This window comes from Tauraco erythrolophus, chromosome 16, assembly GCF_009769465.1.
Source record: "Tauraco erythrolophus isolate bTauEry1 chromosome 16, bTauEry1.pri, whole genome shotgun sequence".
NCBI classification, from domain to species: Eukaryota; Metazoa; Chordata; class Aves; order Musophagiformes; family Musophagidae; genus Tauraco; species Tauraco erythrolophus.
Genome location: NC_141480.1, coordinates 6,087,865 through 6,111,753, shown reverse-complemented (window position 1 = coordinate 6,111,753; position 23,889 = coordinate 6,087,865). Strand labels below are relative to the sequence as shown.

Sequence of the window (23,889 nt, the reverse complement as noted above, 5' to 3'; positions counted from 1 at the left end):
CCGGCTCCTCTCGCCGGCCCCCGCCATGGCGGGGGCTGCCCCTCTCGGGTCTTCCCCGGCTTTCCGCCGCTCCTCCCCCTCCCGCGGGCCTTACCTGGGCTCCCCGCCGGGCTCGCCCCCGCCCCGGTTCCTCCCCCCGGGCCCGGCCCGGCGCCCGCTCGGCTCCCCCCGCCCCACTTCCTCCTTCTCCCCCGAGGCCGGTGCCGCTTCGCTCCCCGCCTCTCCCTCAGCCCTGCCCGGCGGCCGCTGCTCACCCCCCCCCCGGGGCCTGCCCGGAGCCCGCTCCGCTCCCCCCCCCGGCGCGGCGCGGCCCGGCGGGCGCCGATCTCAGGCACGGGCCGGCCCGAACCCCCGACTCCCCATTGTTATCCGCGCCGCCGCCATCTTGAAATTGTTTTTCCCCTCAAGAGCCGAGCTGAGAATAAATAGGCGGAGCTTCCTGGGTGGCGGGCTACGTCACGCCGCGTCGCGCGTCACGAGCCGTGAGGGACACCCCTCCGAGCCAATAGGAAGGTGCGGAAGCGCGAATCCAGCAGCAGAGGCGTGGGCGGGCAGGGCGGCTGTCTGGAGAGCGTTTAAAAGGCACGAGCAGAGAGGGGGCGGGGCAGCGGCGGAGCAGCCACTCAGGCGCGTCGGGAGGCGGAGCTAGCGGTGATTGACAGAGGGAGGAGCAGGCGGAGCCCGCCCCGACCCGGCTCACCTGCCGGCCCCCGGCAGAGACAGCCTCTGCCGCCGCAACTCCGCCCGACAGAGCCTCTTCTTCCTCAGCTCTCCTCGCGCCTGGCCCTGGAACAGTGGGACGCGCCGTCCTGTGGCAAAGAGAACGGCTGATCACCTCACAGGGACAGAATATCCTCACCTATTCTCCATCGCTTGCTGAAGGTGCTTCCTAAGCCGCTTCGAATCAACCACAAGCGAGGACTTAGACAAAGCAAGCCAAACAGATGTAAGTTTCTTTATTGATTAGGTTTTACATGAATTTTTTTTTTTCCAAGTTGCATCTACAGGTACCTTTTTAAAATGGACAGGTCTTTTCTGCAAAGGAAATCACAGTCCTTGCTCAGCAACACTAAAAAAAAACAAACTACAAAACCAAAAAAACCCTGAAAACAAAACAAAAACCTTTTTGAAACCATGAGGCAATAGTGGTATTAACCGGGGAACAGTTAGGGATGGAGAGAGGCGTCACAAGCCCCACAGACATGACCAGAACCTACAGAACACTGCTTTTGAGGAAGGACCGGGGACACAACTAAGAGACAACCAGAGATGCACATCTACTAGCAATCAGCACTTGCAAGAATCCCTCCTCAGGCCCAGGAGTCCATCTTAGACATTCACAATGCATTTTACACGCTGTGGTAATTCCCTGTTAGCCAGACCCAGGAAGGCTAATCACACCCACACGGAACGGGTTAGTTGGTTAGGTGCATCTTATCAACTCCCTTTACTCAGCGCCAACTCCAGGACAGAAAAAAACAAACCACACAAACCCCAAACAACTGCTTTCAGAATTTCTAGCACCTTGCGTTTCAGACCGTGCCTGCACCTCCTCCCCTATGGTTTGGTTTTGATTTACCAGCTCAGCCTAAACCCACCCCCTCATCTTCAGACACAGCACATTCAGGTTAGGTAGAGCATCCTTTTCAGAAGCTGCACAGACTTAAAAGGCCCAAATACACCTTCAAGTATTTGTAACAGTTCCAAACAGGTTACAACCAAGTAGAGCTTCAGTACTTCAAAAACACAGCTACGCTTTGAAAGTACTCAAGATAAGCAGATTGCTAATTTTTCCTCAAAGGCCTTAAAAATTGGAGTGATTCTGAGGTTAAACTGAGCAACCCAAGTCAGAAAAGCAGGATAAAGAGTAACTTTGGAGTTGTCTATCCATTTTGGAAAGTCTTCATTTATTGTAGTGATTATTTAAAGAAGCATACACTATGGTATCAAAAAAAGCCGTAACATGCAGACAGGAGACCTTTGTAGGAGATTTAGCAGAAGCAAATGTAGATTTACAATTAGCTTTAATATAATACTATTTAAAAGCTGATAGCAGATCTTAAGTTCAGTTTTGATGCTTTGAAAGAACATATATGCACATGAATTGTTCAGGAATTTAAGGCAATTTGCATATTAAGATAAAAAAACATCAGATTAATAGATTTTTATGTTGTGCTCAAAATGTTAGCTGAATTGAAACCATTTACATACACTTCATCTCAAAGGACTGAGAGTCATAAATAGCAGCTGCTCCTTGACAAAAATACAGTCCTGAGAACAAGCTAGTAGCAATGCTTAAGCTATGACATCTTCCATGTCAGAGTATAAGCTATTTTTGCAATAAGGAGCAGTATTTACCAGGTGTTCAACAGGCAAAGGCATTCTAAACATGCAACAGCTCCCAACAGAAGTCTGAAATTACCTCCAGTATCTTGCTTACAATAGTTTATTTGCACACTGCAGAAAGATCAATAAATCCTGCTATGCATTTGTGATCACTAGTATTTCAAACACAACCACCAAGGGATACAACATAAGGACAGGCAGCAAAAGATGTTTTACAAAAAAAAACCCAAACCCAAGAGTCTTTTAGTAATTGGTTAGATTGTTTGCAAGGTAATTGGAACACTCTTCCCTCCCCAACCCCTGGGAATTATTCCCCCCACTATACCTATGCTATAACCAAACAACACTGGAGTGTTTAAATTCAGTGCAAGAGTAATTTCAGGACATTTAATTCCACTCTAAACAAAGGCAAAAGTTTATCCATAGACATCCAAACGCCAATGTATTTGGTACAGTGTAATGACGTTACATAGATTTCACCCTCAGAGGTATGCTCTTGGAGTGATCACCTGCATTCCACAAAAAAGTGTTGAAACAGTATACTATGGTAGACTCAACGCTTTAAAAAAAATTTATTCAGCTGGAATTGGAACTCCCTAACATTCACAATATAATTTAGGATGCATTTGTTACATGAAGAGCAGATGAAAGACTTAAACAGTTTCACATACCAGTTAAGATACTCCACATGCTCCTTCCCCACCTACAATACTGACATCTTGGTTTGTTGGTTGTTTTTCCTTAGCAAACACCCAGTTCAACTTGACTACCTCCTCCGTTTCTACAGGAGCAGACACACAGTGATACAGTGAGAGGATGTGGGACACTGTGCTATCCAGTGTTTGGACCCTGGAAAGGAGTAGGCCTAGCTACAAAAACAGAGTTTGCAAATAGAGTTTGATGATGAGCTGAACATGAAGCACTTCAGCAACCGAGGCAAAGCTGCACAGTCACAGAGAAAGGAAAGCATCGGTGGCTGAACAGAGGGAAAGGGGAAGCAGTCTAACACATACCCCTAACAACAAGCTTTACAAGAAGAGTTCAAGAACTACCAAAATCCATTATCTGCAAGGTCCGCAGGATTAAATGCCACATTAAGATGACCCACTCCAAATCCTAGATCTCTTGTCAACACTTAACAAGGCTTTAGCCATGCACGCTATGCATATTCTATAGACTGACTTCCACCTCCCCCCAAAAGAATGAAGTTGACCGATTAGAGAGCTTCACTACTGGTTTCCCCATACATCCCCCCCGCCCCCCCCAGTTTTCTTTTCTTTTGAGGGCAGAGGTGTTGTCAAATACATTGACAACTTTTCTTTAAACAATTAGCAAATTTTAAGGGATATAAAGACACCTGTGCATTTCAGAATTTACATATTTGTAAAAAAAACTAGTTATAAAACTGCATTTTTATTACCTAGCACTTTCAAGATTCATTTGTTATTTTCACTAATTAATATATTAAATTAAGCCAAGGTTTGAGACTGGAAAAATTCTACCAATCTACTTAAAAACAGAAAAGAGTATTTAAAACCAAAAATGAAAAGGTTAGTTATGTTACATTCCAAAATCCACAGCCCATTATATTAAATGCATTCTTTCTACAGGAATGATGTTCTTTAAAACAGATGATTGCAAATATTTTACTGCTAGACACTCCATTACATTGGATAGTGTGACTGGAACCTGTGGATGGTGAAATCTTGAGGTTTGTCCAAGTTTCAATGTAAGGTGTCCAAGGTCCTCTCCCAGAACCATGTTTGAAAAAAAAAAAATCACAGATCAAGTTCTTATGACTTTTTTCAATCTTTCCTTGGCTTTCTGTTTCTGGGTGATCTATTCACAGTTTCCTCCTCCTGCAAGAAAGAAATTTGTGTAAACATCAAGCAAATAAAATCTAAGAATACCCTTAAAAATAATTTTGAGAAGACCTACAGAGAATAACCTACTTTCAGTTGTTCTACATTAGGATTTAATTTTTGAAAAGACCTACTGCTGTCACTACCTTTCCTTTCTATACATCTCAAACACACAAATCCTCTTGTTTTCACAGTGGATGACACTATTTGCTGAGAGTACTCAACAGCTTCTGCTGCTGTGAGAATCCCTTTAACTTCAACTAACACTCAACCCATTTTTAAGTCAGCCATTACGTCAGCATGGAGCACTTAAGAGGTCACATCCTGACTGCATACAAAGCTGAATAAACCTTTTGCCTCAAGACGCTGCATTCCACACAATCCCACTCCTCTCACAACACAGGGTCTACAGCAGTGCCTTTAGCAAGGCGTCCAGCTCTGCTGAAGTTGGCCACAGCAATTCCTATTCTGCAGGGTGATTAAGGTTTCCAGAGTTCCAACACTGGGAGGGAATATCACATGAGCCAGGTTTACTCTTAACACCTTAGTAAGACTTGTTCTGCATAGCTTAAGGAAAAAAATGACTTCCCTCAAATATTAAGCACTCTTACCTCTGATGCAGGTTTCCTGTCTTCTTCCTCCTCCTCTTCCTCCTCCTCTTGACTAGCACTCCCTATATCAGCATCACTTCTCTGCTTCTCTTCTAAGGAAAATAAATTAAAAAAAAAAATCCTCATTCTCATTTCTGACTTACCTTCAGTTCACCATTTGGTTTACTTCATGCCTGCCAATCCTGTCCTTTTACTCTATCAGAGAGAAAACTCAAACCGTTTCAAGATTATCTGCTTTACCTACCTAGCTTTTCCTCATTTGCTTCCTCTTCCTCCTCCTCTTCCTCTTCATCCTTGTCTCCTTTGTCTTTTTCTTCCTCTTTCTCCTCATCCATCACATCAGGCTGAGGAGCATCAGTCTTTTTGTATTCTGCAGCACTTGGCTGTTTCTAAAAAAAAAAACAAACACACAACACTGGTAAAACCCAGGCAATTATTTGTGATGTTAATGCACATTTTGCTCAAACTGTTTTTAAATATTTAAACAAATACTAGTTATTACCAGGGGACATGCATACCTTCCCAGAACAGCAGAAAAGGACAACAAGGAACACTGGCAAAGCCACAGTGAGGATGTAGACTATCCAAAGCCAGGGACGCTCTTCAGCAGCTGCCATCATCTGGCCCACAACACCAGGCTGTAAAGTAAGAACATCCCATACAGCAAGTTGCAGCAGTTATGTTTAGGCTACAGAATTTTCAAACAGGCTTTTTGCAACTTTGAACATTGTATTTCATACCTCAAAGAAATTAAAGCTAATCTGCACAAATACTTTTTCCATAGCTTACAAAATTAATAATTAGGCTAAAGTTAACAGTCCAATTGTCAGAGCAAAGCCTCACAAAAGAGCAGTGAGTACTCACTGCTATTTATAGCAACCATTACCATATTACAATTAGGAACTGAGGTTCCAATCTGGTTTATCATAATCCCTAGGCTTGGCACCTATAGGTATATATTGACAAAGACTGTGGGAGAGAAGAGCAGCAATGCTCCTACCATTCCAGTCAAAAGCACACAATTAAATCTTTATTTCTCACCTCTGCAGCACCATCTGCTGCCTTTTTCAGTCCCCATCCATCACTGGCCCAATCATCAGCCACAGCTCTTTCAGTACAGATGATAAAGTTGTCAAAAAAGATGTCAGAAGTCATTGACCACAGCTCAAGTCCCACAGCACTGAAGGGAGTCATTTTGAACGGTTCCAAGTCTTCAAAGAAATCTGGGTTTGGGATCTTCCTGGGTTTCCATATACCCTAGGAAAGACAAAAGACATTCAGCCTCATCTGCTGTAATACAATTTTTAGCTTTCAGCCCATTTTGAACTCCGAGAAAGACCAGTTCGTTGCACTTAGTTACAATGTCTATGGGTGCAACTCATCAGGTTTTGGGAATCAATCCCAAAAGCAAAGCAAAGAAAGAAAGCACTTTGAATCTGTCCACTTGAAACACAATACAATCAAGACAGTACTTGTATTCTTAATTACATCTGCTGAATTTAAATCATTCTGCTTTTTGTAAAATAAATGCTGCACTGGCCAGCAGTTTAAACAATGAATACACCCACCTGATAGTTCACATTATCAATCATAGGAGGCTTCCATTTGCCTTTGTAGTTTGGATTGTCAATCATTGGTCGCTGCCAGGTACCGCAGCCAGGGGCTGTCTCACATTTAGGATTTGCAATCTGAGGTGCCTCCCATTCACCATCCATATCCTCATCCCTGAAAAGGGAAATTCAGTTTTGAAGTCTGTCCCTTGTCTTTAAACAGAGTAAAACTTAGACAATGTCCAATATCTGGGAAAGTTAAAACTCCTACCATAAGATGGAGATACTGAAACTTTGTATAGCATAGGTGTGTAGATAAAGATGCTGCAGAAGGAATGAGGATTTCAAGAAGTAGCTCGGAAGCACAGAAGCTCAATAAAAGCCAGTCCCTGAGCACAGCCTCCCCTGCCACCCCCTCCCAGTATGGTACAACTGGAAGATGACCATCCCTGCCCTGTTCAGCTTACAATCACAGAAGAGCTGAGAAGTACACAGGTGAACGCAAGACTCCTCAGACCAACTCTGCTCTCTACTTTTAAAGCAAGATAGCCTGAATTAAGAACTTTGTTAGCAAGCAACAATGAACTGCTATTTTTTCTATTTGTAAAAGCCAGTACCAGAGCCATGAAATACCTGCTGTCATTTGCAACAGGCTGCAAACCTACCAGTCTTCAGGCTTCTCAGCATCAGGGTCCGCCACATATTCTGGCTCATCATCCAGCCAGCCCTCTGGTTTCACAGCATTTTCATCTGCGATCTTTGCAGGAGCATCCTCATCCCTTGAAAGCAGATTATTACGTATTAAACACACACAACAGATAAGAGTTCTTAACCCAAAGGCACGATTCTACAGTCTCTGAACAAGCCCACTGATCTAGACAACCAGCTAATTTCACTTCTGATAGGAAGCATAACACCATGATTTCAGAACAGAATTGCCTTGCAACCTGTTACCTATACATGTGTCTCACAGCACAGTCATGGCACCAACTGTAAGGTAATACTACTTATTTTTTAGAACCAACCTAGAAAGCGTACGTTACAGCAAATCTCCTATCTTAGTGGTTGCTGCAGACATGCATTTTGAAATTGAGTCTATGGTTCACAAAGCATAAGTTGAAAAGCAAACAGTTTCTGATTTAGGATGTCAGATAATTCAGTCACTTGTAACTATGCACTACACAAAAATCTACAAACATCTTACAGTTATACCTTCTGCTGCTCATCTTTTGATCTCGTCAAGGAAGAAAGCTACAGCTAGCATAGCTGTTTCAGTAGAATCTCTATCTGTGGCCAGCACAGTAACGGGAGCACTAAACTGTAATTTCCAGAGAATCTGGATCCTGTCTGCCTTTGTCTACCAAACTGCTGTGCACATGCCTAAACTGATTGTGATTTTATTAGAAAGGCGAGACTCAAAACCTTCTATAAATCATCTGAGAAAATTTGGTCCTAATCCAAAAAATCCCAAAACTATCAGGCCAAGGCCTCCCACAACTCCACTCCTCCAACAGCTTACCAGTCATCTGGTTTAACAGCATCTGGGTCTGGGATTTTTGGTCTCTCATCCCAGTCCTCAGGCTTCTGATCATTCGGGTCCTCAATCTCTCGGGGTGGATTCACAGGAGGAGACATATCATTTAGCAAATTCCCACTGTTGACAACCGTTTGATCAACCAGTATTTCAAAACTATTATCAGGATTCAAGACTGTAAGAAAAAAAGTCGATGTAGCCATTATATATATATATGATACACAGCATACATCAAGATAACACTCATCCCCACTGTAGAACTAAAACTACAGCAATTCAAGCTACCACCTACCCAGCAAGCATTTTAAAGAATTGTTAAGAACCTTTCTCCTTATGATGAAGTGTAATTAGTGACATTAGTAGTAAGAATGCACGTATTCACATTCTACTCAAGAATAAGCCTCCCTACTACTGACTCGCAGCATTTTAATCTCACTCCTTTATCCATTGCTGTCTCTGTAGAAGGAAAAGCTAGAGAGATCCTCCTGAGTACTCCCGAAAGATTTTAGTCATAGCTAATATACCAGAGCAGACACTGTACTTTAAGAACCACTGAGTTTGTCTGGTACTATGAAAGCAGCATGACAAAAGACTATCCCCCTAAATCCAAATCCTAGTATACCCCAAATTACTAGGGGGCAACACTCAAGCAGTTTATACATGTTGATAATTATTTTGGATATACTTAGCATATCAAGTTACTCACAACTGCTCTGAAATTCAGTTCTCCTTTAACTATTAAGTTCAAGGTCTCATGACCTTTTTTACATGAATCAAGACTTCTTGCAAGGAAGAAATCAGCCTTTGTATAACAAGACCAGTTTTCGCATTCAGAGCTTTCAAGTGGTTTTTAGTTGTATGGTGGGTTGAAAAAAATACTCAGTTGTTCATCTGGCTCATTTTATGAGCTTTTGATTCAGGAACTAGGTGATCTTTAAGGTCCCTTCCAATCCAAACTATTCTGTGATTATAGGAACCCTAGTAGTAGTTATCAACATGCACAGTTAACAGTCACCATACCCAGAGTATAAAGATGGGTCTTCTTATCAGTAAAGTAAGTCTTCAGGTCTGCATCTGGACGCTTTGCATGCTTCTCCTCGTATTTGCCAGTCTTGGGGTTTTTGTGTCGGAAGATGAAGTGCAATTTATAGTCCTCTCCACATTTGTCAGGGCCAAACATGATCGTATATGGAGTTTTGTCATGGAACTGATCCTTTAAAAACAAGGCAAAACTTCATTCCGTTATTTTGAAATACAACTTAAGTCATTGCCTGACATAAGAATTCCCAATTGATCAGAAATTATTCCGCAACTTGGATATCAAGTCAGTGAAGTACCCATGCTACAGCTTGTGTGATGAATACCAGACTCTAGAGAAAACACCAGAATCATCCCAGCTACTTGATTTTCCACCTTCGGTCTCTAGTTTCTAGATGGAAGACAACAGCTATTCGAGTGTTACCAAGAAAACAGGCGTTAAGTGACAGCCACAATGTTAAAGTATATCTCTATATTACAATAAAGGATTTTAAAAGCTGTTAATATAGATGTATCAGTTACTGGTAACAATGAATGAGCAGTTAGTCCAGTGAGTTTCTTTCACACAAAGAAATACGCAGCATTAAAAGTGCAGGCCAAATTGTATTTGGTTTACACACTTAGGAACTAGTGTACTGTCTCAATCTGAGAGCTAACTGGACATAACAACCTCACCACTGAACACTGCAAGCAAGTCTTTGTTCTTGCTAATGTTACCTTAAAATTCAATACCCATGTGAAACAGGTTAGATAGCCAAGTAGTCTTTTGGGTGTCTTTTTTTTTTAATAATTTGGAATCTTTACTAACAAAACTTCAACAAGACTGCAGAAGGAAAGGAGAAGGATGGGTAACAAGTCTTAAAAAGGTACTTCCAATAAAGTCTAGGAAGATGGCTAAAGAAAACACACAGGCTACGCAAGCCTATGCAAGGTGACCCAGCAGTTAAGCTTTGTCTGAATAAACCACTTCAGGTAGCTACATGATTGAGAGGAGACAAAACAATTCTTAATCCTTAGGAGTTGTTGCATGGTCTCTTCCATTGACCGCACTTCTAAGACAATGCATTCAAGGGTCATTTATGAAGCAAATGGTTCTATATTGCTATCATGTGCAGCTGAACATACAAGGCTCTACCCAGTCTAACCTCTCAAGACTTTTTTTTAAAACATACCCAGTAACTCACAAGTGGGTTCATATGTCAAAGGTATATTGACGCAAGGTATATTGTTAGTTATTTGCATTAGTCTGGTTTAGATGAAACATGGAACCTTCCTGCTGCACAAGAGATTCCTGAGATGGTTTCTGCTCATACACTGGCTACTCTCATGAGATAACTCCTCTTTGGTCCCAGAACCTATGGAAATCTGAGGTACTGCAGACTTTAGCAAAGGTCTAGAACTGCTCAGCTACTAGGGAACTCCAGAGTTTTCACTCAAGAGGCCACAAGATTTCAGTATTTACCCTTTCCAACTGAAAATAGTGGAAAACTGCTGAGTGCAAACTACTTTGGAGATCAGGCCCTAAATACACCCAACTGCTTTTATTGAAGAGGTTTCCTCAGGAAAAAGCAAAGTGCAAAAGCTTTCTTTCACAGCCAATACTCAAAGCAGTGGCATTACTCACCAGGTTCAATTCAGGGGTTTTTGAAAGCAATTTCACATAGGCTCCACCACACTCTATTCCATTTTGGAAGTTTACTTCATACCTAATTTTAGTTTTGGACAGAAAAGGAGAGAACGTGTTATACCTGAGGAAAAATTACTTCTGTAATACACAACTACAATTTTCAAGTACAAATTAAGAGTAAGACTGTTTTGTTGTTTGCTTTAAATCATGTGCCCAGTGAATATTAAAAACACACACTGCACTTTAAGGACTACGCAAATATTCACAAGGACCCGAGAAACAAGAAAAATTGAAGATTTAGAAGACCTAACTTGACAGAAAAGATTAAAGGAAATGAGTGCTGGTCTAGAAGATTATGATGTAGAAGTAGAAAGGAGGAAGAAAAAGCTTTCCAATATTTAAGACACTGCAGCAGAGATTAAGGCAAGCCAATTATTCTCCCCACAACTACTACAGCAGACAGACAACTCAATTTGCAAGACTACCAAAGCGACAACAATTGGATCCCAAGAGAAACCTCTTTAAGGTTATAAGCATACAAGAGTATATTTAGGGACGCCAAGGAGTCTGAAAGAGGCAAAATATCTCTGTCAGGAATAGGCTAAGTATGCTTGATCCTCTCTCAATGCTGGCAGCTGGAGTGGATGACCACTGGGATTTATTTTTAGCCTTGTATTTTGAGCAAAAACTAAAGAGTCATGCAAAGCAAAGTGACCAATTATTACCTTGTGCAAATATGAATTAGCTTACTCTTTGTTGAAAACTGATAAAGTAGGTAACAATCCACAATTCAACTGTTCTCACTGAATGATTTTTTTTTCCCTGACTTGCTAGTCTAACAGGCATGCAAGTAGATTCTTCTACGTCAGTCATGAACAGCTTGCCTAGCTCTGGCCATCTTCCATGACAGATGAACTAAGACAAAGGAAGAAGGAAACAAGTGAATCCTTACCATTCTGTCCACTCCAGCTTGAAAACGGGTCAGTTTACCGCATAAGGAGTGCACTGACCTACATACTGACCAGCTTTTGTCCAAAAGGACAAGGACTGTCACAATTAGCAGCATAAAAGTCAGTTGCCTGACCTTGTTACTCCAATTAAATCAAGTGAGCTGAAGTCCTGAGACAGGTTACCAAGCCTACCTAGTATTCATAGACTTCTTTACTTTTCAGGCTTCAGAGGGACCCATGCTGTTCCTAACTTCCCACTTCAGGAATCTGGGTTGCTATTTTACTCTTACTTAAACAGTATAATAATAGGCTACAGCATCTTGTGTCATCTAGACTCCCAGTCAACAAAAGCTCAGTTATGGAATTAACCTCAGCCTACTGTCATGTCACCTTTAAAATAAGAGAACACTAAGTTATCCTTTACTTACTGTATAATAAGAGGTTTGGTATCAAATACAAAAGGCTTTGAAAGTTTGGATGAAATTGCATGATGCTTGGCTCGGGTTACCAATACAAGCCCTTTGTCTCCTGGAAGCTTAGTGTCTTTCATGTCTTGGACTTCCCATTTACCTGGAGAGAAATTAACCGAATGTTATCAAAACTTGTTCAGGACAGTCTTTGTATAGCCAAATTTTGAACAAGATAGTCAGCATTCTGCAATAACATCCTATAAGGTAGATCATCAAGTTATTGGCATAACATCTTCACTAAAAATTATTTTAAAATCTCCAAGTGGGTATTTTGTCTAAATCAGAACTACACTTGACATTGTTAGCCAAGTATACAAACACATCTCTCATTCTCTTCAGTGAATATATTTTAACTGGGAAACAGAAAACAAAGACTTGTACCTCTTCTTCAGATACAACAAAAGATATCAGAAACATCTATCATCTGAAACCTGGCTTGGACTCACCATCATATTTGGCAATCTCATCATCCGTATCATCTTTTTTGGCTCTGGAAAGGATCCATCTAGAAGGCAGACATCCAACAGTTGGAAAAATCATCCTCTTTTTTCCCCACTAAAAATCCTGCCCTTATGATGATAGCCCTTGCTGTCCTATGACGACACCTCAGTGTCTTGATCCCCCAAGGAGTTCTATGCCCAAGCCTGCAAATTTTTCTGCATTTGTCACTTCCCACTCTACCCCTAACACAGGATCATGGCGTCAGTGTCTTGCTCTTGTTAAAAGAAAAAAAGTAGTACCTCACCATCATCACATTACCTGACGAAAGTAAAGAGTCAGATGAGGATTAAAACATTATACATGTATGGCTGACCTCCCCCTTGTTACTAGAACTTGAAGAAATACCAGTTTAGCTTAGCACCTTAACAGCCAGCTTCATACAGTCACTGCTGTAATTCTCCCCAGTCCCTTGATTCAATTTTGAATAACACAGGCTCTAGAGAGGGTTTCATTGCCTTTCATCAAAATTTTTATATTTGCTATATTGAATTCAGATTATACTCACCCATCCAGAGTTCCTTTATCAAAGGACTCTGCAAAATACACCTCACCAGTCGGGACTGGGGGCCTGTAGGTAACCTATAGGAGAAGAGAGGCATTTATGCACCTTTCAAGGCATGTTCTCTACCCTAAAGAAATACAGGCATATATAGCTTACATTCCCCCACTCCACTCAAGTACTGCTTACCTGGAACACCCTTGCAGCATAAACACAGAAGTTATGTAAATATTGCTGCTGGAGCCAAGCCATTTTGCTCCTGTCTGCAACTAAAACTAAAGTATATGTATCTAGTTGGAAACATCAGCATTAACTCCTGATAACAGCATCACAGATTTCAAGGGTGAATCTAAGTTTTCAGGAAGAACATGGGTGACATGAGAATAGGAACAAAGCAGCTAGGCTTAATTCCAAGCCCTGCTCCCAGATAATATCTTTAATAACATCACAACATATTAACATTAGCAAAGTAAAGACAACTCTGATCAGACTTATATTAACCACAACACAAGCAGTTAATTCAAGTTTTAAAAGAAGTTCCATGCCGAACCTTTGGAGTTGGAGGAGGAGTGCTCGTTTCAGGCTTTGACTCTTCTACCTCCTCAATGCCATCATCCAAGTCATCCTCGATATCAACTACATCATCACCATCGTTGTCATTATCCACATCATGTGCCTGAACAGCAAGAGTCCCGAGAGCCAGCAGGGTCACGCACAGTAGCCACTTCGGCTCCATGATCTGAGCAAGACAAGGCAAAGAGGTCAAGCCAGCGCTGCACAGAGTAAAGCATTGCTTCTCAAGATAAAACCAAGCATCCAAGACAGCAGGTGAAGTGCCCAGTCATACCACTGACAGAAAAGTGCAAACTTATCTTTTCAGCTCTGTTGTTTACCACATTTGCCTGGTTGAGACAGCTCTAAAAGCTGAGGAGGAATGCAATGTAAAGCTGAAGTATTTAATACAAAATAGACATTAACTGAGCGGAGGACCATGTGTGCAAGGTCTGCAGATGATGCTGCACAAGTGTCAATTTTGCTTACACTGCCACAGTCCATGAGCAGAACAGCAGGCACATATGTGTACATAACACCACGAACTACATACCTGCAAAAGCCTAAACAGAAAACCTATTTCTTGCTTATTAAGGACCTTACCTGCATCACGCAGAAACCGAAATTTCCATTCAGTTCAGGAATTTAAATACAATTAGCTAGCTCTTAAAGCAGAGAGCAATCTATGGAGTAATCAATCCTTTATCTCCTGTTTAGTACTTTTTTGTCCTTTCAACTGTGGGACACTAGTGTTTTCATTCATCAGTCCCCTTCTCCAGGTTTTATTCTGGTATCACTGCCAACAGTCATTGATACTACCAGTGGATGTCTATAAGCAGTGGAGGCTACCAAGGCAGACCAGGAGAAAATTTCTTATTTAACAGACAGTTGATTAGATTCTCCTCTTTTGATCTCTAACTTAACAGGACAACCAAAGAAGAATATGTTAACAGATGCATTACGGAATTACCACATTTCAACTAATTTATAAGGTGCCCAGCACATTGTCACATCTAAAAATGTTAGACATCAGCAAGCTGTAGCCCAAAAGATCTTAAGTAAAATGGGTTTCAATTTTACTTTCTTGCTAGAAAAGCTACAAGATCACTGCACCTTCAGGTTGATACAGAAGCCAACACTCCTAGCACTCTGCTCATAGTTTTTATTGCCCACAAACACCCCACAAAAACAACCTGTGCCTTGCTCATGTTTTTTCCTTTTGATTCACATTCCAATTTTTTCTTTCAAAGTCAGAGTTGCAACTGAGACTGATACTTTTTTGAAAGCAAGTACCAAACCAAACATCCCCTCCTTCCCTCACACTTCTGCCTCAGGCTGTCGCCCTGTAGACTTACAAAAGTAACTCAAGCAGTTAACTTAACAGTGCCTGCAGGGGCATAAGTTCGTGCTAGAAAACAAACTTTCAACTTTCCAAAGCATGTTTAGGCAACTAAAAGAATCTACAGTCTTAAAGGCTTAGCAGCACTACCCAATACTCCAAAACAACGTTGCATACCACATCTACCGTTCTCAGATTATTCTTTAACTTACTCCTCATGACACAGAGGATGTTTTATAACTACAACAACGAAATTGTATTTTAAAAGACTTGTGCTGAGGTCATGTCCAGTTTGTCACTGCAGCAACATGCAATTGCAGCCAGTTTTCTAACAATAGTGATGGCCTTGAGGATTATGGTCTAAATGCATGCTCACAATCCTTCCCCTCACAGCACTGCCAACTGCACCAAAACTCCTCTGAGCCAAAAAGTTCATTCACAGCATGAACAGCTGACAATAAAAAAGCAACAGACCTTTCAACTGTTGTTACATATGAGCAAAGCTTGTTTGCTTAATGCACAGCGTACAGCCAAAATTGAAAAGTTACAGACGTCACAGCAGCTCATAGCTCTTATTTCTAATGCAGGAACCACAATACAAAACCAAGGAATGAAAACCATCAGCAAGCATCGGTAGCCTTGGAAGTTCAAGTTCCTCTTGCACAGAGATCATGTTCTCTGAATAAACTCATGCCCACCAGCATAAAAACAATACAGAAAACAAGCGCCTGAAACTTCATTCGAAAAAGTGATCTTTAGAGCTCTGGATGGGTCCTGAGTGACTGAAGCCACTACAGATCAGACAGCACAAGGACACCCTTCCAAAGGAAGGGCTGAGTTTTGTCCTACCTTATCAACAGGGCCTCGCCAAATACATTTTTAACAGAGCTAAATTCAGGAAGATCTTAGCCCAAGTTTTATAACCGCTGTCAATTTATATTATGCAAATAGAACAACCACCTCATGATTTGGAAAGTGATACAAGGAAATTAATCTTACAGATATAGCAAGGTTAAAGATAAGCCAATACTCTCTGCTCTTTCTACGAGGAAGGAGTTTCTGCGTACTTCCCCTCAAGCCTGTGCAAAGGACATTAATGATTTAGCGTGCGAGTAATCCCTTAAGTAACCTCAGGACTAGCCAACCAGCAATAAAGTTTTGGTGAAAGAATTAAATCGGCTCCCCAAACTTTCATGCCAGTACCAACTCCATAAATAATAATCACCTACTTCACAACCCCACCCCAACTACCTTCAGACACATTTGTCAGCAGCAAATGGACTCCAATAAATGCTAGCATGTAAGTGGCAAAGCCACGGAGCCCCACACTGCAGGCACGGCTGCTCCAGAAATTCTTCTGGCAGAGCATCCTAGTGAAACCAGACAATGCTACTGGTGACCCATACAGCAGGGCAGAAGCTATGCCACTCTGCACATCTGTGCTCCTGATACAGCCACAGGTATCTACTCTGTGTGTTTATCAGTGAATGCTCTGTCTGAATTTGAGGCCTGGGAAAACTCCTTTCAAGCTAGAAGTACTACCTGCTCAAGTCGCCAAGCAAGCTTTTATTTCCTCCCTTGCCCCCAGAAAAAAGAAAGCTAAAAGAAGAGAAGCTAATCCAGTTTCATGTCCTTGCCTCTTTCTAATCATCAGCAAGTAGTGTTCATAAGTTTATATTCCTACAGAAAGCTGCTTAGGACACCTCCTACATGTTAAATCAGTCCCAAATTCAACACAAACTACCATTCATACACCTTGGGTACAGACTGGTAGCATCTCTGGCAGCTGGTATGCCAAGCTCCTTATTCTGTTAATCCACAGCAATATACAAGCTAACTAAATTATAAGAAATAAAAGACATTATGTTCTCAGAAGAGCAATTTAAGTGAAGCACACATTTTTGACACTTAAAAAGCTACTCCTAGCCATAATGGATGTACTGCTATAGCAGAAAATTTCGACCCCACTTCACACAATCCTTAGGGACACAACGTAAACATGATTACGCTCTAGTAAATTAGGTTATTCCTAAATAAAAGATAGAAAGGAAAGGGAGGGGGAGAGAGAAGAAACTCAGGTTTTATACAAAACGGGCATAAACTGATTTTTCAGTGGAGCTTTAAGTTACCAGCAGCTACAGGTCTTCAATTAGTGACCCAAAATGCAGTCTAACTTCAAATGCCCAGCCACCTACTCTCCTATGATCAGACTTCTCCCTTGATTCTGTGTCAAATTTCCAAGCAATTCTCATCATTAGGCATTTCTGACTCGCTCTGCACTTCTTTAAGTTTAACTGTGTAATATTTCTGAACCTTAGTGTATTTCTGATCATGGAATAGTTGAAAGCCTTTAGCAAAGGAACCCCTTCATAATGGCTGAGAGCTTCTGATGCCTCCATTCTACTTCAGCACAATCCTCGTTTTCACCATATCACCACTGCAAGTCAGAGACAACCAAAACTTCATCTATTTTTTATAAGGTCTCCAGATGCTTACAGACGTTGGCACACCACTTGGATCAACAGGAGAACTACTGCAGTGTCATATCAAAGTACTAACTAGGAAGAGAGTTCAAGATTGCCATGGCTAAAAAATTGCTTGTTCTACGTCTGTGCATCCATCCACAGCCAGTTTCTACACTAGAAGAAGTATATATGACATTTAAGCACCGTTCACCTGCTGATGTTCAACAGGCCAAAGCATTTTCCCCTGGAATTTATGGGAGTCAGAGCAGACCACTGAAAACGGACACCTGGAACAGCCGCACTATACAGACTTCACTTTGTAAAAACTAAATTACATTGGAATGAAATTCAGAGGCAGGATCAGCTTCTTGCCATAGAAGTGGTGCTCAAAACGTAGGGCTAAGTGATTGCTACCTTTAGATTTCAAGGAAGTCATGCAGCTTCAGGGATATATTTTTATCTAGAATTCCCCTTCTACGGGGCATAAAGGGGAAAACTGTTCTTAATTACTGGCATAACTGGAAACACTTGACTCATAGAGCAGACAGTTGTCACTGTTCTAACATACATGTCCTGGGGAAGGGCAGACAATGAAAGGGCCCACACCACGGATGTTTAAGACCTTTGCTATCATACTTCCAGAACACACTATTTAGAAGGTAACCTCTCTGTCAGGTCAAACAGAGCTTGAAAAACCAGTTTAATCATCTCCTTGGTTACTATTCTAGTTGAGCGGTTCATCAAGCTAGTTCTTAACACTGCATATTTCAAAATGCTAGCTACATTTGAATTGCTACTGGCTATCTAGTTTACTACTTACTTTTTTTTTTTAGAAGAGTTAACAGTCAGATGAAATAGGTGTTATTTTTAATAAGTCACTTGCTATGAGCTACACCTCAGCAATTTAACTGGAAAAGCATCAGTGGTTTCTATTTCAGCAGCATCTGAAGTGACAGCTGAATGACTTAAATATAGGAAGAGCAAAATTTGCTAGCAAAGTCCTGTGTTCCAAATACCAGTTTTCCGTATGGTATTTACAGTGGAAGCACACCAGTAAAAACAAGCACAATGCGTTCTCATGCAAGGCAAGAATTGTGGCAGAAAAATTTAAAGCCACAAAAGTAAAGAAATTCATCACAATACAAAAAAAAAATGCAAGGAGACAAGAACAGAAAGGCCGAGACACAGATACTCATTTTCCCTTTCAAATGATATTTTTATAGTTTCTGAGCAAAGGCTTTGTAGTTCACTGGCTTCTTAAAACCAGAACTACTGACTAGCAGAGGAAACCTGTTCTGCATCTCACCATCCCTCCACCTTCCACTTCCTGGCCCCTCCACAGTGCCAGGGTAACTGTTTACACAGCCTCATAATGAATGAGCAGCCAGCTTAAGATGGCTTGAAGTCCTGCTCCCATCTTATTTTAACCCTGAATCCACACCCCAGTCCAATCCAGCATGCAAAGACCAAAGGAGTTGTAGCAGGACAAGTGAAAGTACTGTGAGATAAAAATAAGTAGTTGAGGATAAAGGAAATTAAGCTGTTGGCAGCAGAGTCAGCTTAATGCCGTAGTTTCATGTGCAGTTGTCATTCACTCTTGTCTAAGACAGACCTGTCTTTAGGTAGATTTGGGAGATCTACACTCCATGGCAGAGCTAAACAGTAACTGTGTGGCCCAACACTGTAATTTCAGGAACCAGTACACTATCTCATCACCCCTCTGAAAGGGATATAATAAAATTATATGCACATACACAGCAATTTGTATGATGCAGACAACACTTCTTCCCCTTGAACGCTTAGTTTTGTAGCTAGCCATCTTCCAACATTGGGAAGATTTTGCTTTTACAACTTAATGAACAGCAGGCAAGGCTAAAACAGAACTGCCTTGCTCACAACAGGCCAGAGGCAGGAGCTCTGTGTGGGGGTCATTTGCCACCCCTCACCCACCTCCTTTTTTTTTATTAAAGGACAGAACAGCTGGGATACACTGCTACACAAGGTTTGAGGGAAAAGTCTCCTGGAAAGGATTAGCCAAACCTCTCCTGGAGAGCTCAACAGCCCCACAGAAAAAGCTGCCTTCTATTTGTGTTGCAGAGCAGAATCCAGGCAAGAGATTAGGTGTGAAAGGTGACAGCAACAAAGCTTGTTTTTAATAAGCATTTCAAATATGCCAGTTTCTAAAAATAATGCCCAACAGTGCAGATACAGTCAGGGAGAAAACACCATGTACCGTTCGTCAGCACAGAGATCGCTCCCGCAGAACTGGAAGTCCTTGGAGGGCAAAGGCAGAACTGCAAGGCTTTTTGACCATAAACCAGATGGGCTGCTAGGGAAATTATATTCTGCAGGGGAAATCTGGAGGTGCCCCAAGATTTTTCAGACCTTCATGCTGAGAAATCGAGTTAAGTTTGCCCTGCTACAGAATTGATTCCAGCAAGAACAGGCTGCCATCACAATGACTATCAGAGGCAGAAAAATGAAAGGCCAGAAACGGAAGTAAAAGGCAGGGCTCAGTACAAGCCACAGTGTATTCCCAGTAAAGAATTTATTCATTTACTCAGGGGAAGTGCTGCAGCACATCTAACAAGAGGGCAGCTTAACGGAAGCTGCAAGCTTTCTTACTGGTTCGCGTTAGGCTTCCTTTCCTAGGAGGGCAGCTGATACCAGGAAGCGATTTACATCTTATACTCAGCTTGTGATGTTGTCTGTGAATTGTACAAGTATTCCCTTTTTTTTTTTAAACTAGAAATACTGAGACTTAAGTTTAACTCAAAGCTTTTCCCAGTCTTGTTAAGTGTTTTGGATAAGCCTATGTAATATTACCAAATCAACAGTATTATTTTTATTTTTTAAGTCATTTCAAGTGCATCAGAGCAAATTTTAACCTGTATTTAACCAGTATTCTATCTGCATTAACTCATATATTATTATAGTCACACTATCTCCTTGAAATATTTTAGCAACAACCCAAACCGCAGTGGTTAAAACCACCTGTACATTAGCTAAACTTACTTGACAATGTTAAATAAACATATTGTATTCAGGAAAATATCACATGCCTAGAAACTCGTTTTCAGACATTTAACACACTCTAAATGAATTTCAGAAAGAGTTTTCCACAATCCTCTGTAGAAACGCTGCAGCACTAATTACGTGAATGCTAATAATAATAAAGTCTGCAGCTTCATCACTACTGCTACTGCTAATACATGGCTGGTTCCCTTCACAACCAAACCACCTGCAGCATTTCCCTTTCTACAGTCCAGAAAGTTCTTAACCACAAAATTGCACGTGAAAGTTCACTCTTTAGAATCGGTACAGACAAGAAAGCAACAGGGGGTGCGTGCTTTAATTCAAAGGTGCGGAGGCTTTGTTTTAAAAGCACGTAATACAACCCTCGGCCAAAACTGAAAGCTAAGATGTCACTTACACCCCGTTTTGGAGACACCCAGCACAAACTAGACTCAGGCAGTAAAAACCAAAGCATGTGTTTTAAGCCTCCAAAACTCTCACACCTTGCTGCTGCGAGTGTCTTCGGCTGTACTTCACCTCTGGCCTCCCCTGCGGTTTGATTACCACATCTTCCCCACCTGCTGGGCCTCCAGTTCCGCGCCTTCAGCACCCTCTTTCCAGAGACTTCCACTCTCCCTCGCACGGCGCGAACCACCTCCCCTTCTAGCTCTGCGGGGCTTCCTACTTAGGGCGAACGTTTTGAGCTAGCCCAAGGCTATCTCCACGCGTTAGCGGCCTACGTTAGAACACGAGGCCAGATAAAACCCAAACCACACGCCAACCCCGCCAGCCCACGTCCACCTCCGACCCCGCTTCCCTACCCTCACAAGCCGCTCCTCACCCCACCCCCTCCGGGGAGGAGGCAACCAAGCGCCCCACCGGTCCTCCTCCAGCCGCGGCCCTGCCGCACGCCGCTTCCCAGCCCAGCGACCCCAGAACTTGCCCGAAGACCCGCCGCTCCCCGCCAGGCCTCTCCGAGGCCTACAAGCGCCAAGCGGGCGCCGGCAGCAGCCTCATGCCCACCCCCAGCCGCAGGGCCCCCCCGGGCACGGCCGCCCCTCTCTCCCGGGCTCCCGGGGGGGACGCGCCCCCCGCCGCCTGCCACGCCCGCCTGCCCGCTGCAGGCCCGGTTCAGCGGACGGCCCTGCCGCCTCACCCCGCCAACCCCCCGGCACGCCCCGCGGGCGGGCCCGTTCCCCCAGCCCGAGGGTCGCGGGGCTGCCCCGGCCGTGGCGGTTGCTGAGGGGAGGAAGGCGGCGCACGCACGCACTCACCCGCCGCGTCCCCGGCCGCCGCCGCCCCCCGCCCCGTCTCCCCTCCGCGGCCCTCACCTCCGTCACGTGTCCGCGCGCCCAGCGCCGCCGCCGCCCGCCTATCTACCGCGGGGCCAGCCCCGCCCCCGCCCCACCTCGCTCCCCCTCTCCCATTGGCGGAGAGCGCCACCACCCCCCCGCCCCGCCACAGCCTGGCGTCTTCATTGGTTAGCAGCACCGCCGCTCAAAGGCTCGCCCGCCTCAAAACACGCCCCTGCTCCTCGTGGACTGGTGCTATTGGTTGGTGGGGTTGCAGGAAGTGTTGGGTGATTGGTTAGCTGAGGCCGTTGAAATGTGGGCGGGGACTCAACGCGTCTACGTCCGCCGGCGCTGCGGTGGCTGACAGGGCGGTGCGGGCGGTGGGCTGCCCGGCGGGGGGGGCCGAGGCTGGGGCCGCGCCGCTGCCTCACGGCCCACCCCGCCCCGAGCGGCCCGGTGGCTGTTCCTCGCCCCGCTGCTGCCTCAGGCCCTGAGGCGAGGCCCCGGCAGCCGGACCCGCCTCCCCCCGCACCCGCCAGCCCCGGGTCTGCCTGTGCCGCTGGAGCTGCCGGGGGCCGCCCACCTGGGAGGGCTGTCGGGGCGCCCTCTTCGTCTCCCAGGGCCTGGGCACCGTGATAAAACAGCAAATTAACCTTTGCTGCTGTGTTCTTTGTCATAGAATCGCAGAATCATGGAATGGTTTGGGTTGGAAGGGACCTCAAAGATCACCTAGTTCCAGCCCCCCTGCCATGGGCAGGGGCACCCTCCACTACACCAGGTTGCCCAAAGCCTCATCCAACCTGGCCTTGAACGCTTCCAGGGATGGGGCAGCGACAACTTCTCTGGGCAACCTGTCCCAGTGCCTCACTGCCCTCAGAGTGAAAAATTTCTTCCTTAGATCCAATCTAAATCTCCCCTCTTTCAGTTTAAAGCCATTGCCCCTTGTCCTGTCACTACACACCCTTGTCCAAAGTCCCTCTCCAGCTTTCCTGTGGGCCCCCTTTAAGTACTGGAAGGCTGCAATAAGATCACCCCAGTTCCTTAGCTCCTTAGAAAGGGTTTTGAAGTTTTCTGGCCTATTCAGAAAATTCTGCGTATCTAGGATTTCTTGCTCAGTTGCAAGCTAAAGTTTTAAGAAAACCATGAAATTTGACACACGCTCCAATGCGTTTAGAACACGGCAGTGCTGCTGGGGCAAGCTCTTCTTTAAAGGCCGCGTTTCATACCAGAAGCTTTTAAGCTGTGCTGTATTTCCAAAATTAACATCATGTCTTTCTGTAGAGGTGCAATACTGTGTAAATGTTCAACATTTACATGTCCAAACAAACACAGAAACACAAGCAAACGCAGAAATAACTGCCCGTGCTGTACTGACTGGGAAGGAGAGGCCAGAGGAGGTAACTGGTTTGCATGGGAGCACACCAGTAACTGTGAGAGCAAGATTAAAACTCCAGGAGTCCCTGACGCCTGCTGCACACGTACGGCAGTGTGGGATGGCAACGAACACGGTCCTGTGATGAGGGAAGCCGAGTCTTGTTACCCGATCAGTAACACCCGGCTTTTGGGTTGTATCTGAGCTGCTCCAGCTGAGAACAGCTAAATGAAAAGCTGTATCTGAGCCACGCAGTTTAAAGCAAGCTCCTGTGTGCTCCGTGGGCTGCAGCCTGTTCTAGCAGATAGGAGATATTCTGTAGGAATACTGAATTCAATCTTGCTGGGGGAGGAGGATGAAGGACGAAAGAAGAGGGTTTTTTTTTTTGTAAACATAAATCTGTTTTGAGTTGATGCAATGAGTCAGCAACATAAGTCTCCCCACAGAGAAAATTCCACCACGTTAGGACAATGCAAGCAGGGCCCCGGCGCTCAGAAATAAGGCTCAGCATAAATGAAATCAGTAAATCCCTGTTTACACTGAAGTTTGGAATCAAAAGCTCACATTTTTCCAGAAAGCTACCAAGCTGGCTCCTAAACATCCCTGTTGACTGAGCTGTGCGCAGAGACTGAAGAGAAGATGCAGATGGGCAGGCAAACAGCCACAAACAACAGGCAGCACAGGAGATACCAAGTGGTTTAAATAAGAAACTAAAAACACCACGGAGGATTACTTGACAGGGTAACAAAGCAATATAATCTAACGGGCTCCCTCCCCAATCTATGCGAAATCCAGTTTCCACCAAACGTCTTTCAAGCCCCTCTTTTGAAACAGATTATCAACTCCAACATAACTCGCAGGACAGC

The 23,889-nt window shown here is 43.7% G+C and overlaps 1 protein-coding gene across 3 annotated transcripts; it reads right to left on the bottom strand.

Annotated features, from left to right (window-relative positions):
• Window positions 1–1,413: 1,413 nt before the first annotated feature.
• CANX (calnexin) lies at window positions 1,414–21,724 on the bottom strand. 3 transcript variants are annotated; one of them, XM_086621561.1, is made up of 15 exons: window positions 21,691–21,724; window positions 13,539–13,727; window positions 12,995–13,068; window positions 12,435–12,493; window positions 11,947–12,088; window positions 10,566–10,647; window positions 8,924–9,116; window positions 7,889–8,078; window positions 7,035–7,148; window positions 6,388–6,544; window positions 5,861–6,076; window positions 5,338–5,457; window positions 5,064–5,208; window positions 4,820–4,911; window positions 1,414–4,205 (listed from the first exon to the last, which is right to left on the bottom strand). In XM_086621561.1, exons 2-15 carry the CDS (start codon window positions 13,722–13,724, stop codon window positions 4,152–4,154), a joined length of 1,824 nt encoding a protein of 607 aa, XP_086477687.1. In that variant the 5' UTR covers window positions 13,725–13,727; window positions 21,691–21,724; the 3' UTR covers window positions 1,414–4,151. The 3 variants fall into 3 exon arrangements, with proteins under 3 accessions (XP_086477687.1, XP_086477685.1, XP_086477686.1); XM_086621559.1 differs by lacking the exon at window positions 21,691–21,724 and adding an exon at window positions 21,634–21,657; XM_086621560.1 differs by lacking the exon at window positions 21,691–21,724 and adding an exon at window positions 21,634–21,657 and having other exon boundaries at window positions 4,820–4,908.
• Window positions 21,725–23,889: the final 2,165 nt, after the last annotated feature.

What these genes read in the sequence shown, in the direction of transcription:
- CANX (XM_086621561.1), bottom strand. Translation starts at nt 13,724, where the DNA reads ATGGAGCCGAAGTGGCTACTGTGCGTGACCCTGCTGGCTCTCGGGACT. An exon ending in GACCCATCTTTATACTCTGG is followed by an intron (nt 8,079 to 8,923) that starts GTATGGTGACTG and finishes TTTTTCTTACAG; the next exon opens with TCTTGAATCCTGATAATAGT. An exon ending in GCTGAGAAGCCTGAAGACTG is followed by an intron (nt 6,545 to 7,034) that starts GTAGGTTTGCAG and finishes TTCCCTTTTCAG; the next exon opens with GGATGAGGATATGGATGGTG.